Source organism: Pichia kudriavzevii, chromosome 1 (genome assembly GCF_003054445.1).
Source record: "Pichia kudriavzevii chromosome 1, complete sequence".
NCBI lineage: Eukaryota > Fungi > Ascomycota > Pichiomycetes > Pichiales > Pichiaceae > Pichia > Pichia kudriavzevii.
In genome coordinates this window covers 194234-210085 of record NC_042506.1, presented here as the reverse complement: position 1 = coordinate 210085, position 15852 = coordinate 194234, and the positions used below count along the sequence as shown (strand labels likewise).

General features: G+C 36.6%; 5 protein-coding genes and 1 non-coding gene across 6 annotated transcripts; 3 read left to right on the top strand and 3 right to left on the bottom strand.

The window, feature by feature from the left end:
- The first annotated feature begins 1078 nt into the window (after positions 1–1078).
- On the top strand, positions 1079–1150 carry C5L36_0Atrna1P. The gene has a single exon. It is a non-coding gene; the product is annotated as a tRNA-Pro (tRNA).
- A 241-nt stretch (positions 1151–1391) lies between these two features.
- C5L36_0A00950 (uncharacterized protein) lies at positions 1392–2054 on the bottom strand (the record flags this gene model as incomplete). Its single annotated transcript, XM_029463104.1, has 1 exon — positions 1392–2054. The coding sequence occupies one exon, from the start codon at positions 2052–2054 to the stop codon at positions 1392–1394; it is 663 nt and encodes a 220-aa protein (XP_029318964.1).
- Positions 2055–2389: 335 nt separating this feature from the next.
- Positions 2390–5134, bottom strand: C5L36_0A00940 (uncharacterized protein; the record flags this gene model as incomplete). Its single annotated transcript, XM_029463103.1, has 1 exon — positions 2390–5134. One exon carries the CDS (start codon positions 5132–5134, stop codon positions 2390–2392), a length of 2745 nt encoding a protein of 914 aa, XP_029318963.1.
- A 625-nt stretch (positions 5135–5759) lies between these two features.
- C5L36_0A00930 (uncharacterized protein) lies at positions 5760–9341 on the top strand (the record flags this gene model as incomplete). The annotated part of the gene is made up of 1 exon (XM_029463102.1): positions 5760–9341. The coding sequence occupies one exon, from the start codon at positions 5760–5762 to the stop codon at positions 9339–9341; it is 3582 nt and encodes a 1193-aa protein (XP_029318962.1).
- Positions 9342–9445: 104 nt separating this feature from the next.
- On the bottom strand, positions 9446–14356 carry C5L36_0A00920 (uncharacterized protein; the record flags this gene model as incomplete). Its single annotated transcript, XM_029463101.1, has 1 exon — positions 9446–14356. The coding sequence occupies one exon, from the start codon at positions 14354–14356 to the stop codon at positions 9446–9448; it is 4911 nt and encodes a 1636-aa protein (XP_029318961.1).
- A 267-nt stretch (positions 14357–14623) lies between these two features.
- On the top strand, positions 14624–15814 carry C5L36_0A00910 (uncharacterized protein; the record flags this gene model as incomplete). Its single annotated transcript, XM_029463100.1, has 1 exon — positions 14624–15814. The coding sequence occupies one exon, from the start codon at positions 14624–14626 to the stop codon at positions 15812–15814; it is 1191 nt and encodes a 396-aa protein (XP_029318960.1).
- Between the last annotated feature and the right edge of the window lie 38 nt (positions 15815–15852).

Sequence of the window (15852 nt, the reverse complement as noted above, 5' to 3'; positions counted from 1 at the left end):
GCTAAACTGAAGATTAGTTTTAGTATGCTACATTGTAGAAATTATTATGGGGGTAGTACAATTTTATATAGTTTTCTAGATTTAAGGAACTAATTTGCAACTGTATTCATACTTTTCATTACTTGATCATCTATATATACAATTGGATTCTCATAAGATAATTTGGGTAAATGGGCAACGAACTTTTCTAAATATAACCCTTTGTTTTACTTTAGTCTATTTCTACCAAATACACAATACTTGTAACTTTTACAGAAAACTTATTTCCACTACTGAGAATTAATATTTGGCACACTTGTCTCATTTAAGTAGATCATATTCTCCTACTTATTTTATGTTTGACAATCAACCAGAAATATGTGGTTTATGCTCACCTACTCTTCATAGTCACCCAAAAACAGTGTTATATCGGAACATAAATATAATGTGTCATTAAGTAAAAACATTACGTTCTTGGAATTTCGAAACATCCCACAAAAAAACCCGTTGAGTCTCAATCAAAATAATTCTCAATACTCAAGATATTCGGCCACAGACACTTCGCCCAAACATCTGGTTCATCATTGAGAACAATCTTGAATAAATCATTCCAAGTAAACGCGAAGATTATTTATTGGGCAAAATTAAGGTTACTGACAATTAATCTCATTTAACATATGTGTTCAATCAAAGCCAACCTAGAACTGGTATTACAATTTTATGTTTCTGATTTTCAAATACACCAAACAGTTATGAATGTTTATCCCGAAAGAACATTTTCTACTATAGAGATAATGATTAGAAAAAATACTCTCAATACGTAAATTGCTTTGTCCACGGGGAAAACTGTAAGAGATCGGACATAGGACTATCTCCCTATTTCTCAATCGGGTAATCGGATGAAAGCCAAACAGAAGTTTTAGAAGATAATTGAATCTCTCAAGATACTATTTTTAGATTAAACAATTACTTCACAAATTAAGAATATTTCATTGATGTTCTCAGATAAATTAATGTATAGAATACATAAGATATAAAAGAAACAATAATTAGATTCTAAAGTACATATCCTCAGCTGTTTTTTCATCAAAACATTAAAGGGTCAATGGTCTAGTGGTATGATTCTCGCTTTGGGAGCGAGAGGCCCTGGGTTCAATTCCCAGTTGACCCCTTTATTTTTCTTATTCATTGTATGAAATAAATAGAGTATTATTTAGAGGCACAGTGCCCATTTTTTTTGAACCTTGATAAATACGTATTGAGTTTAAAAGTTGGAGTATACATTGTTTAGAAAGTGTACCATAATAATGTGGTGATAAGTACATATATAAGTTTTCCCCCAAGAGAAACTGTTGTGTTAAAAATAGCAGGTATTTTATATTATTGTATTATTCCAAGTTTGGTGGATATATTTAGGTAGACTTTCTCTCAGAGTTAATTTTCTTTGCATCTAACTCTGCTAAAATTTGGCATGCATTAACCAATTGGATAACATTGCAGATCTGTTTGAAGAACCAGACAGGTGTGCTTACAACAATAATCCAATAAGCCCAAGCTGCATCAAATGAGTACAAGTAGATTGCAATATAAAAGAGCTCATTGAATGCACAAACTAAAAACAAGAAAGTACGGTTCTCGTAATAAAGCTTTAGCAACCAGTTAGCACCTTCTCTCATTTTTTTATGGCTACTAGATCCACTAGTGATTTGTGCGTACATATGGACATAATGTGAAGCCAAGTCTAAGGAAATAAGAGCTTGCCAAGCAATGTAGTACTGTGGGTATAAAACCGATAGAAAGACAATTAGAGAACAAGTTGAACACCTATCGGTAACCATATCGAGAACAGCACCAAACGATGTGGATTGATTATATTTCCTCGCATAGTAACCGTCAAATGCATCAAGTAAACATGAAATATTGTATAGCAACCCCATAGTGATGAACGGATGATTCTTCATCGTGAAGAATGACAAAACTAGTGTTATCACTCTACCATAGCCAATTAAGTTTGGAATAAATGTGAAAATGTCGCCTGGTTTGACTGGATCGGACAATTGGGTAACTGGTGCCATACTCAAACTTATGCTTGTGCAATGAGAGCGTCTTAGAAAGGTCACAGACGACTAGTATTGGTTTTTCCCCCCAAAGCGATAGCTGTCGTTTGGGATGTCCCTAGACAAGGCTAATAGTCCACAGAGGCAGCTGGGAAAGAACAACAAAAAATACGCACACACACACTCACTCGCCATTAGCATAGGAGCGCTCACAGAATAACTTGCTGAATCCTAAATTTCAAATTTCTACGAAATGTAGTACTGGGTCTTCTCTGAAAGATCTAAAAGTACATTGCGCAATGGATAAATTAATATACAAAAAGCTGTCAAACTCAGGAAAGCCGGGCTAGAAACTACGCACCAGCTGTAGTTCCCGCAGCAAAAGATGTGCTCCTTGCACTTCTATGGGATCGATGGGGCAATGTGTATTTCATGAAACTCCTTTGAAGTTGTCTTCTGATACTGACCTTTTGTGCACCAATAAAACTATCGACAATAACCTTAATTGCTCTGTCCAAGTCACTACTGGAAACATAGGGACTCAGCCTCATTTTAGCAAATGCCTCGGCAGCTCTAAGAATAGATTCCAAATGCCTAACGGTGATTGGAAAGGAGCCTGTAGTATTTGATTCTTTTCTTAAATCCGAGTATACCCTTGAGACTTTGTCCATATCCATCTGGTTCAACTTAGGTTGAATACGAGTCCTTGCATAGTAAATGTACTTGGTCAAGATATCTTGCGGAATTGGTGAAATTTCACTTTCCTTTGCCTTTTTAATCTTTTCCAACTTATCCCTTCTCTTCGACTTGACTATTTCATCATTCAAATTATCGGCTATATCTTCCTCATTGTTAGGTTCATCATCATCATTTTCAAGGTCAACATTCTCTTCAGGATATGATCTCATATGGGAATCAACAACGAAAGTCGCTAACCTTTCGTCATTTTCAGGATTGCACAAATCCCTGACAACACAGATAATATCGAATCTGGATAAAATAGGTTCAGTCAAATTAACATTTCTTTGTAAATCGACGGTACTATTGTACCTACCACCAATAGGGTTGGCAGCTGCAATAACGGAACATCGTGCTTGTAAAGTTGTAACAATACCAGCTTTTGAAATAGAAATCGACTGTTGTTCCATTGCCTCATGGATTGAGGTACGATCTTGATCGTTCATCTTATCGAATTCATCAATCATACAAACGCCTTTGTCAGCTAACACCAATGCACCACCTTCTAAGGTCCACTCTTTTGTTACGGGATCTTTTCGAACAGACGCAGTCAAACCAACAGCAGAGGCACCTTGTCCTGTCGAAAATACAGCTCTATATGCGGTTTTCTCCACATACTTCAAAATTTGAGATTTTGCAGTTCCGGGATCACCTAAAAGTAAAACATTGATATCTCCTCTTATAGAATGCTTACCATTGACGTCCTTCGGAACACCACCAAACAAAGCACAGGCAATTGCAGTTTTGATGTACTTATGCCCATAGATAGAAGGTGCCATTGAGGAAATGATTTTATCAATAATGTCTGGTTGGTTGGACATACTTTTGAACATTTTTTCATCTTCCAAAGATATTTGGTACGGAGACGAGTCATCATCACTTGATATAGAACCTCCTTCCCGACGTTTTATATTATTTGCTTCAATAACAGTTGCAAACACAGGAAATCCATTCTTTGCATTTAAAACACCATCATAAGAGTTTTTATAAATACCAACCAACTCAATTTCTTCACCAGGTTTGGCAATATCTACCAAGTCCCATAATAGAATAGCCTCTTTGTGTCTTGGCAAACGGCCGGCAGGCATGGATCCAGGTGATTCCTGGACAGTAATTCTCTGGTAGTTCCTGTAGACAGTTTGTTCAGAGTTGATTGGCATTTTGCCCCGATATTCACAATTAGAGCAGAATCGTATTTTGATTTCCTGGTTAGAATCCTGAAAGAAAGGTCCGAGAACGGTTTTACAACGAGGACAATCGAATTTGATGTATTTTAGCTGTGGAAAGATTCCAGTTCTTCTAGTAACAACACCTCTGATTTTAACTAGGTTATTCAAATGTGATTGTCTTAAGTCTCTTAAGTTCAACAAGTCTGGGAAGTCTATAATTCGAACATGGATTTCTGAATGAATTCTGGTATAGTCAGGATAATGGATTTCAGTTGCTTCCATTGCGACAACGTCGAAAATTTTCAACATCTCTTCTGGGCATTGCCTTAAAAAGTCCACCAAAATAGCCTTAGATGTTAGTAAGTGAAAGAAAGAAACTTCTAAAGATTCACTATTACTTTCACCCATTTCTCTGATTTTTGGCCCATAAACAGACCTACCATTTTTATCAACAAACTCCAAAAGAAAGGATTTGAATTCCCTAGCAATAGTTCTCGTGACCTGTGGTTGACAGATCCACTCAAGAACAGAAGGCGCCTTGATATCAATCAACTGAGCATATGTAATTTCATTTGCACCTAGTTCCTCGTCATTAAGATCTTCTTCAAATCTCCTTCTAGTTCTTTGGGTTGGCAATCCAAACTCATCTTCGGATTGCTGACCATCCATACTTTCATCATCATCCAAATCCAAGTTATTTCTTGAAAAATCGTCTCTCAAGTTCAAAAGTTGATCTACCTGTCTCCTTTGTCCCAAATCCATTTCATCAACCGCATCGTCATCAATGTTTAGATCGTCATAACGATCTTCCTCGGGTCTTTCTTTGTAGTCATCCAACATGTCGTCACCAATAAGGTCTCGACCAGTTGCTTCCTCTAATTCTTCATCTGTCTCCAGTTGTTCATTGGCAATTTCATCCTCATCCTCATCGTTATCATCCAATTCACGTAGATCATCATCAACTTCGTCCCTGACATTGAATCCATCTCCTTCCAAATCCTCAGGAAATGGCTCCATATTGGGAGAAGACGCTATGTCAGGGAGATCAGAAGCAGGTGGCGATGAGCCCAAATGTCTCTGAGGTGCTGTATTTCTGGTTTGGTAATTCTCTGTGATTTCCTCATCGGAACTATCGTCAGATCTGTCGTCATGTCTATGTAATCTTTTCCGTGGGCTTCTTCTGTCAGACATGCTGAAATATTATAGCTTGATGTTTATGTCAAACAGTGTCTATGGACTTCCCCTCTACTAGTAATTAGCTAGTTGGCATAAAGCTGAGCATAATCTCGTCTCCTCAGTATTCCCACTTATATTGGAACTCAATTCCCTTTTTCTCTGACGCGCGAGAATAAACATTTACAATCTTTCAAGAAAAGTTTTGGTGATCAATTAGTTCCCCATTAGGCAACTGCCTAATACGGGAGTTTTTTTTGTTTTTTTTTTTTCTGCGGTACATGAAGATCTCCCATGCTTCGCATGTTTTTCCCTGGAGAAAGGCACACTTTATTAAAGAGGCACTCTTTCATTCCTTCTAGACGAATTGTTTTTTTTTTTTTTTACATAGGGGGAAATCCAGCTGCTAATAGAAAAGTATGTGGAGTCATGGAGTTATTGTTTTAATGAAAAAGGAGAATCTTTTGTAAAGTGTTCCTTTGGACAAGTCTAAGTGTTACTATTTTTACATTTGGCGTCAGTTCATTTTAGATAACATATATACTAACGGCGTGCCTCAATTATATCTTGTCCAGTGTCTCATCCATATAAGGATATATTGGAGGGGAATAGTACTTCATTAGAAGACTATGATGCAGAGTCCATGGTATTCAAAAGAAAGAGATCACTCATTCGTAGGGATCGAACAAGGCCTCTCTCTGGACAATCTAAAAATACACTGTCAAACTCAAATTCCACGAGATTATCTGGATACCAAGACAATACAGCAACATCTAATGATCATTATACTGATCTTAATGATTATGGTGAATTCGAGAATGACGCAAGTGAGATCCCCATGCAGAACCTATCAAATAAAAGGGATAGTAATATCAGCTACAACAGGAAGTTTGCCCCATTAGATGAACGGGATGATATTGAGAGCGCTTTGACCAACCCTTTTATCCCCGAGGAGGATAGAAGGAATAGAGAAGGACTCGGGTCTCCTCTTTACAACCAACCAAAAGAAATTTTCCATTTAAATGATGAAACTCAGGAAGATTCTGGTTTGATTGACTCGAATCATCAAGTAAGTACTGAAGATAGTACCCTAAAGAAAGACGACGCAGTCACGGCAACGAACAATTTTTACACAGCAATCCCACCAAAGAGACTTGAACTTGAAGAAGACAAAGGCGGTTTCCCATATTGGAAATTATACTGCTATGCAGTTACATTTTGGGCTCCAGGAGCTTTATTAAATTGTGTTGGCTTAAAAACAAAGGATAGACAATATGCATGGAGAGAAAAAATGGGATTAATTAGTATAATTTTGGTCATTGGTGCAATAATTGCCTTTTTGACGTTTGGTTTTACTAGAGCAACATGTACACATTTGACAGTTAAGTTAAAACCTCAAGATGTTTCAACTGCTTATATAGTCGTCAATGGTAGAGCCTATAATCTTTTACATTCTTCGCATCCCGGTGTCCCTGGAATTCAGGAGGGAACTAATGTTTTATATCCACCACTTGATGCCGGTGCGAAGGATGCTAGCCTTTTATTTCAAAACGTGAATGGGAATTGTAAAGGGCTCATTAAACCAACTGCAAATAGTAATATACCACATGATGGAGATGATATGGCATGGTACATGCCTTGTAAGCTAATGAACTTGAATGGAACTACAAAGCCTGATTTTTCGTTCAAATATTATGACGGTTACGCTTGCCACACTTCAGAATACGCCAGGTCTTCATTTTATGATCTGAAAGTTCAGGGGGATATTTATTACGATTGGGAAACTATATCTAATTCATCGAGAGATTTGATTGTCTACAATGGTCAAGTTATTGACATGGGTTTCATTGATTGGCTTTATAAGGATGAGCTCACCTACCCCAAATTATTTGACGATTTGAAAAATGACAAGACATTGAAAGGGTACGATATCTCTTTATTGCTTACAGAGCCTCATCAAAAACAGATTGCTGATTGCTTAATTGAAATAGCCAAAGTTGGTGTTGTAGACTCCTCTACAATTGGTTGTATTGCATCGACAATTGTGTTGTATGTTTCCTTAGTGTTTGTTTTGTCCATTGTGTTTGTGCAGTTTTTTGTTGCTTGTTACTTCAAGTGGTTTGTTGCCCCTTATCAAGGTGCCTCTTACTCCTCCGTTAAAGAGATGAATGAAAAGAATAACCAAGTCGAAAATTGGGTCGATGATCCTGGAAATTCTGCACAGTTACCCGATGTTCCTTTGAAAAGGAGAGCAGATTATCATTCAGCAAGAAGAGCTAGTAAAAGTTTACGCTTATCATGGGGTGGCGATCTCAACGATTATGTCGAAAACTTTAAATCACAAGAAGTAGGTGAATACAACCCGAAATACATCACAATGACGACGGAGGCATACATGATGGCAAATGCTGACACCAAAAAACGCCAGAATAGAAATGTCTCTACAGCTTCTATGCTTACTTCTTCTAACCTGAACCCGTTTAAAACCAAGGATCCGTTTGCTGATGAGAGCGAGATTGAAACACTAGATCCTGCTTTAATATCCACAGACGCTATTCCACAACCACCTGTCAATTGGGAACCATTCGGATACCCATTAATCCACACTATGTGTTTGGTCACATGTTATTCCGAAGATGAAGCCGGTATTAGAACTACAATTGACTCCATTGCCACAACTGATTATCCAAATTCACACAAATTGATTGTTGTCATCTGTGATGGTATTATTACTGGTGCTGGTAATGACAGATCAACACCTGATATATGTTTGGATATGATGACAGACTTAGTAATTCCAAAGGAAGAAGTACAACCTTTTTCCTATGTTTCTGTCGCACACGGCTCTAAAAGACATAACATGGCCAAGGTTTATGCTGGTTTTTACAAATATGACGATAGCACTATTCCTAAGGAAAAGCAACAAAAATGTCCTGTTCTTTTGATTGTTAAATGTGGTACTCCGGCGGAAATGACTTCAGCAAAACCAGGTAATAGGGGAAAGCGTGACTCTCAGATCATTTTAATGTCATTTTTGCAAACAGTTACTTTTAATGAAAGAATGACACCTTTGCAATACGAGATGCTGAAATCAATTTGGCAAGTGACGGGTCTAATGTCAGCAATGTACGAGACAGTTTTAATGGTGGACGCAGATACCCTTGTTTATCCCGATTCACTAACCCATATGGCGGCAGAATTTGTTAAGGATCCAGAGATTATGGGATTGTGTGGAGAAACCAAAATTTCCAATAAAGCCCAATCTTGGGTTACAGCTATTCAGGTTTTTGAATATTATATTTCTCACCATCAATCGAAAGCGTTTGAATCAGTCTTTGGAAGTGTTACTTGTTTACCTGGTTGTTTTTGTATGTACCGTATTAAATCACCAAAGAGTGCAAATGTTTGGGTTCCGATTTTAGCCAATTCGGATATTGTTGAAAAATACTCTGACAATGTACTAAACAGTTTACATAAGAAGAACTTGCTTTTATTAGGTGAAGATAGGTATTTGACTTCATTAATGTTAAGAGCTTTTCCAAGGAGAAAACAGGTTTTTGTCCCTAAAGCAGCATGTAAGACAGTCGTTCCCGATGAATTTAAGGTCTTGCTATCCCAGCGCCGTCGTTGGATTAATTCTACAGTTCACAATTTGATGGAACTAGCATTAGTTAAAGATTTGTGTGGAGCATTTTGCTTATCTATGCAGTTTATTATTATTGTTCAATTGATAGGTACCCTTGTTCTACCAGCATCCATCACTTTTACTCTTTACATTATAATTATCGCCATGGTTTCAAAACCGACTCCTACGATGTCTTTAATTCTAATGGCTATTATTTTTGGTTTGCCTGCCTTATTGATTGTTGTTACGGTTTCCAATTTGGCTTATGTTTTGTGGATGTGCATCTATATTCTTTCCTTACCTGTTTGGAATTTTGTTTTACCTACGTACGCATATTGGAAGTTTGATGACTTTAGTTGGGGTGATACGAGAAAAACTGAGGGAGGTGATAAAGGAGGTCACGGAGACAGTGAAGGTGCTTTTGATGGTTCTCAAATCAAGCAAATGACCTGGCGGGAGTACGAACGTGCTAGAAGAGAAAATACTTATTTGACCGTCCCATCTGCTAGTCATTCTAACTTGGCGTCTGTATATAATCCAGGAAGTTTTGATGAAAGAATGGAGTATATTGATTTATCTCACGAATACTCACTTGATTGACTTATACTTCGATACGCATTTTCTATTAAAGTATACACTTGTTTTATACAAATCATATAACCTTCATCTTTTTATCTATATAGCTTCTCACGAAGACCACCCGCTTAAACTGAGCCATTCTTAGTAGATGTTATAAATTGAACACTCATTTCTGCTAAATTCTTCTGAGTAGCTTCTGTAGCGCCATGGCTGTTTAACTGAAAGACCATCGGCAGAATTTTTTCAAACATAGCATTTCTTTCATTATTAGACTCTAGCTGTATTAAACCGTTTAATGCTTCTGATACATATTCCATCTCAATGACGAGTATTTTAGAAAGAGGCATACGCTTGATTTGCTTTGACTGCATAAGATATTTTCGTAGTCCATAAGCACATCTTACAAGGAAAAATGGAAATGCAATTTTGCTGATCTCGGAATATTCTCGAGCATTTGACATCTTGTAGAGATCCTTAAAACAGGAAGACAATAACCTTATATGGGAATGTATGACAATAGGTTCAGTACTCCCGTAAATATTCCAGTTTGGCTCAAAAGTCAATATATCTATAAGTTCAGTAATCGAAGTATAAGTTGATACATCAGACCCGAAGAATGACTCCATCAAGGAATCGTGCTTGTAAAAAAATGAGAACTCCCAAGTGATAGAAACAAACTTTTCGGCCAATTCCCTAGAAACTTGGTAGTTTTCTTGAGTACCGTAGTAGAGGTTGATAAACTTCAGTAGCGTAGCGCTTAGTAACTTGTACTGTGAATATGCGAAATCATTTGTTTTACTACTTGCATCATGTGCAATAAAGCAACATTCATATGCTTGTAAACAATTAGGAAGAAATTCATTTAGCCTACTAATTGTTGTAGGCGATAATTTATCTTGTCTATCCATTATCATGCCTAAAAATTTGACTATTACACTTGTCAAAAGTTCGTAACTTACCATCCAAAGGTATGTTTTCTCATTATTGTCATTGACAATCAAGATATCCCTCTTTAACTTGCTAGGCTCGATTAAAGACTTCACTACCTTAACAATCGATTGGTCATTAAGGAAGGTTAAATCTGACATGTCTTTAATTTGAGACTTGAGAATCCTCATACTATAACCACTTGCCGCAACAAATGTAGGAATTTTCACTCCTTTATCTCCTAGTTTTTTAACAATTAGGTCACGTGTGTGAAATGGCAACACTAAAATCATGTTAAGTTGCTGAATTATAATAGATTGGTATGCATAATATGATTCGTCAGTTTTATCGAAAATGAGATTCTCTAGATTTTTCAAAATTGATTCTTGTAAAAACGTACACCTTTCATCATCGTTTCTTGAATCAGCCAAGATCGGATATCTGATACAATGGTTCAACACCATTAGCATTTTTTCAAACTTTTCTGGGTTCATTATAGGGATAAAGAGTTTCATTGACAAAGGGAAACAACCAACAAGAGTGAGTAATGCTTTTTGATACATTGAAGGATTACCAAAGTTGTAGTTAATTTTTATTTTAGCCCAGAAATCATACAATGATTCTAACAAATCATTTTGGGGTGGAACATCGGCTTCGCTTATTTTGTTGAGTAAGTCATGGTAGCTTTTATAAATGCTATTGTTAAGTTCTACCCACCCATAGTCCAAATTTACCAAGTGTATGAAAAAACTGATTGTAACCTTCATTGTGTCCGCGAATTCATTTCTTTTGCTAATTGGAACATACGTTAACAAGAACTTAGAAAGACCATTAATAATATTCACAAAACTTTCCATCCATTCATTTTGTTCCTGTGGTTTCATGGAAATCAGGGATGGTGCTCTTGTCTTTAATATTACCGGAGACAAAACCAAGTTGAAAAGTATTTCGCATAAAGAATCTTCGGAAGGAAATGAATCAATGATATTAAAAACAGTAATGATTGAACCATTACGAACCTGTGCTCTCCTGTCTAACATAGTTTTGGTAAGTTGCAAAACGAGGTAAACCCATAAGTACTTGTAGAATTCAAAATCATTCGCTGGGGTGCTAACTATATAGGATGATAATGCAGCTTCAGTACTAATCAAGGAAGTCTTTTTTGGGGATTTTGGTGAGACATCAACTTTTTCTTTGATAAAATCCGATATTATCCAGAAATAACTTATTGCATTGAAGGAGATATTTAAGTCAAAAGCTTGATTAACAAAGTTATGTAAACTATCAATTATGATCTTGATTTGGCTCTTTGGAATACATTGCAAATACTCATCCAATATTACTTTCATTGTTTCAAAAGTCGATTTTAATAGTGTGATGATTATTTCACGTAAAGCATTTTCTTTGGGCGCATTATTTTCAGCTTTTTTGATTAGTGAAAATGGGAAGTTTAGCATTTCCGTAACAATATCCCAAGATGACGCAATAAGGCTGCCAAATCTATCAACGATATTCCTCAGTGTTTCAAGTGTTTGAAGATAAATTTCGCCTTCACAATTTGCAACTAGTAATTCATTTGACATTGGGAGCTCAAATAAATCCATCATAAATCTTGACATCTGATCTAGAACTTCGCACTCTGTTCGTTCATGTATCTTTGGGTCACTATCTTCAAACCCAGATTCCGCTGATGCCCTGATAATTGCATTAAAATTTCTACTTCCAAGATGTCTAGTTTCATCTGAGTAGTCTCTATTACCAACTATATTGCTAAAAAACGCCCGAATGCTATCCATGTTGTCACTGGAAAGGATCATAAATTTTGTCGGACTAATGGAAGAGACATCAGTAATTTTGCTAACGTAAAACAGCTTATTAAAGACACATGGTTGAATGTTACCATCCTTATCAACAGGTAGTTGGCCAAATAGCTCTTCGTGAGGCTCATCCAATACCTTACAGGATAAGGATATGATGGATTTGAGTAGAATCGTAAAGGTCTCCGTGTTTAGGTTACAGATACTCTTGTTAAGTTCGGTTAGTGAATGCTCGACAATTTGCAGATCTCTGTTACTCAAATATTCCGAAACAGCAGGAAACTCCTTCTTTTTGAAACCACTAGGTCCATCAACATAGTAGCTCATCCACTGCAAGACTATTAAAATAATTTCCCAATCTTTGTTTAAACGCTTGCTTAATGAAACAGCTAACCTAACTAGTGTGTGGAAACATAATATATGTCTTGAATTGATTGAGCGTGGATAAAATTTAATATGTGGTTCATACTTATCATCATGAGAACTGTTACCAATATTTGATACCGCATGCCCTAAAGTAGAACTTATCGTGCCAACCAAAGATTCACCAAAAGAAAGAACTTTGCTTTTGTAGCCGCAACTACCATCTAGCTTTAGTGTACAAACCGCTAGATAAGAAAAGACAACGTGTTGAACTTCTACAAAAGTTAAGGAACCAGCACAATAACACAAATTTTCTAAAATAGTTAGTACGTTGGTGAATGAATCATCATCCAAAGACGAATGAATAAATATGTCAGCTGTTTGTAGCTGTATTTCCCATGTATGTCTGATCAACTCATAGATGCAATTATATGCTTTCTTTGCCTCATCATTCTCTTCAGATTTGTGCTGATCCAAAGCTTCTGGAGAGAGATATTGGACTGGGTCTGCAATCTTCATTAGTTTCAGCGTAGAATGCTGGATACAGCTAGAGAGAGCAGTAAACATTTGAGTAATCATAAAAAGGGAGTATGTTGGAACCACATGTGGCGCTTCATGTTTGTCAATGGAGTCAATAAACCTAACACTATCTTTGAAATCACTAGAGTTTAAACCACTAGGCAATGATTGCTGCTGCTCTGATTTAATTTGGAGGTTGAAAGGGGGCTGAACTAAATCTCCTGTATTTAGTAAACTTTTGTTCTCAATGACAATGGTTAAACATGCTTGCAAACATTCCTTGACTAAACTTTTACTTGGTTGATCAGCGTTAATATCAAACTCCTTGAAAAGTTGTTCTAGTAATGTAATATTTTTGAAAATAGCCACATAAATTTCTAAAACCATCACTTTCTTCCAATATGGTGAACCAGATTCTTTTGTTAAAATATGTGTCAGTAAAGAAAGAATCACACCTGACTCAATTTTCATGACTTCAAATACTTCAGTAACCAATACTAAAATTATCCTGCAAACCTTCACCATTAAATTGAAATCCTTGCTAGAGGAAATGAACCTAAGTAATATCGGAGCAAGCTTTGTTCTCAATAAGGAAGCTAACTCAGCATGCTTACGAAATAACTCTGAGTTATTCTTGATCAAGCTCTCCAGAATCTCAAAACCATAGTCTTCGGAGATGTATGCAGGCTTCAAAAAAGATGGTCGGTGATGCTCGACTAAACTACATATGTCATCAAGTATACGGTATGCATCAAATGAGAAATCATCAACTTCCATCTGGATGTGATCATCGATATTGATTTCATGAAAAGTAGTACTTGGCATTTCCTCGGAACCGACCTTCTGAAAAGCAATATCCATGATTTGACTAAACGTAGCCTGTGCTGTATTTATAATCAGTAGTGATTTGTTAGCAGTCTGAAGATTGGAACAGATGAATAATAGCTTACTCAATGTCTCACCAGTGATATATCTTGCATTGATTTGAGCAAACGTGGGCAACAGTTGTAACAGTTTAACTTGTACCTCATCCCCCAAAGTAGATGCATCTGACAAAGCATCAACAATTTGCTCTACTAAATTCTTATTATCAGGGATTAATCTCAGTTGGACTACTCTTCCCAAGATTTTAATGGCATTAATAATTAATTTGGGGTTCTTTGAGTGGCAAGCCATCAATAAGGGTGAAATAAATTCTGGGCGACTTTTAATTGCCTCTTCAAAATTCCCTTTTAGTTTAGGATTTTCATTCACTTTGTTATTAGAAGAAGAAAATGGCTGGAGTATATCGATTGAATGGTCACAAGCATGTCTAATTTCTGGATTCTTACGCTTGGCATCAACAGCTATATTCACGAGATCGGATATGAATTGATCTGGAATGCCACTTCCGGGCACACGTTGTGACATATGGGAAAAGTTAGCTCAACAAAGCTAGAAACTTAACGAGTGTGTTTATAAGGAAAAGTACTCAGAATACGCTGACAATTATAGTTAGCTCTTTGTTTGCAAATTTAACTCTAACATTCGTGTTGTAATCTTCTGCGTATTCTGTGTATGTTTTTTTTCTCCGCTCACATGCCAAGCAGTGCTGGAAATTTCCTTTTTTTTTTTTTTCTCCCTTCTAAATTATATTTGTATTTTATAGCCTTTGAGAGTTGCCTTTAAAGAGAATATATGCTAAGAGTGTTTTCCATGGACGGTGTTTTTGCTATCAACAAAAAATCTGGTGTAACTTCTAGGCAAGTTGTTGATCAAATAAATCGGATCTTGTCAAATTCAACTAGTGGAAATAAGTCACTGGATCAACTAAAAAATGCAAGAAATGAATCCAACGGCAAGCAAAGGTTGAGGAAATGGAAAACTTCTAAATTGAAAATGGGCCATGGCGGTACGTTGGATCCTTTAGCCTCCGGTGTTTTGGTTATTGGTGTTGGTTCAGGTACTAAAAAGTTAGGTGAATACACAAATGGTTCTGTGAAAAGGTACGAATGTATAGGTTTGTTAGGTGGATCAACCACAACAGGGGATTCAGAAGGTGAGTTACTACTCAAAACTGAGGTTGACCATGTGACTATGGAACTGTTGGAAAAAACTAGAGACAGAATGATTGGTACTTTAGATCAGACACCACCGATTTTTAGTGCTTTAAAGATGGATGGTAAACGATTATATGACTATGCTAGAGAAGGGTTACCGCTTCCTCGTGAAATAAAGTCTAGAGAAGTCAAGATTATAGATTTAAATTATAAGCAAGATACACTTACTAATAATCATGAGTACAAGTTTATCAAGAGTCAGGTTGATGAAACAGGAAGATCACTTTCCGAACAACTCGCAAAGAACCCAACTTTAAACGATCATAAAATTCCATTTGCAAAAGAGTGGACAGAAAAACATTCAGATGACAAGGGGCTTCCATTAGAAATGAAACCAGTCAAAGACTCAAGTGCTTATGAAAGCGATGATTACCGAGCACCTTTATTGCATTTTGAATCGACAGTTTCGTCGGGTACATATATTAGATCTCTGTTGAGCGATATTGGCCGCTGCGTCGGCTCTAGCGCTTATATGGTTGATCTTGTAAGGCTGAAGCAAGCACAATGGGATATGTCTAAAAATGTCTTTGAAATGGAAGATTTCACCAATTACCGTGAGGAAATATGGGCACCTGTTCTACAAAAAGTTTTGACATCTGATAATGGTGAGGTGAATGTGAGAGAGGAAATGAAAAAAGCGATCAAGGAACATCCTGAAGCTGTCAAGAGTGACAAGGAAATTGAAGAGCTAGAAACAGAGAGAGAAGAAGAAGATAAAAGGCGTAAGGAAAGACAAAATGACCACTCAAACAAGAGACAAAAGAAATGAAGATCGTAGTATGTAGACATGATAATGTTTTCTGTATA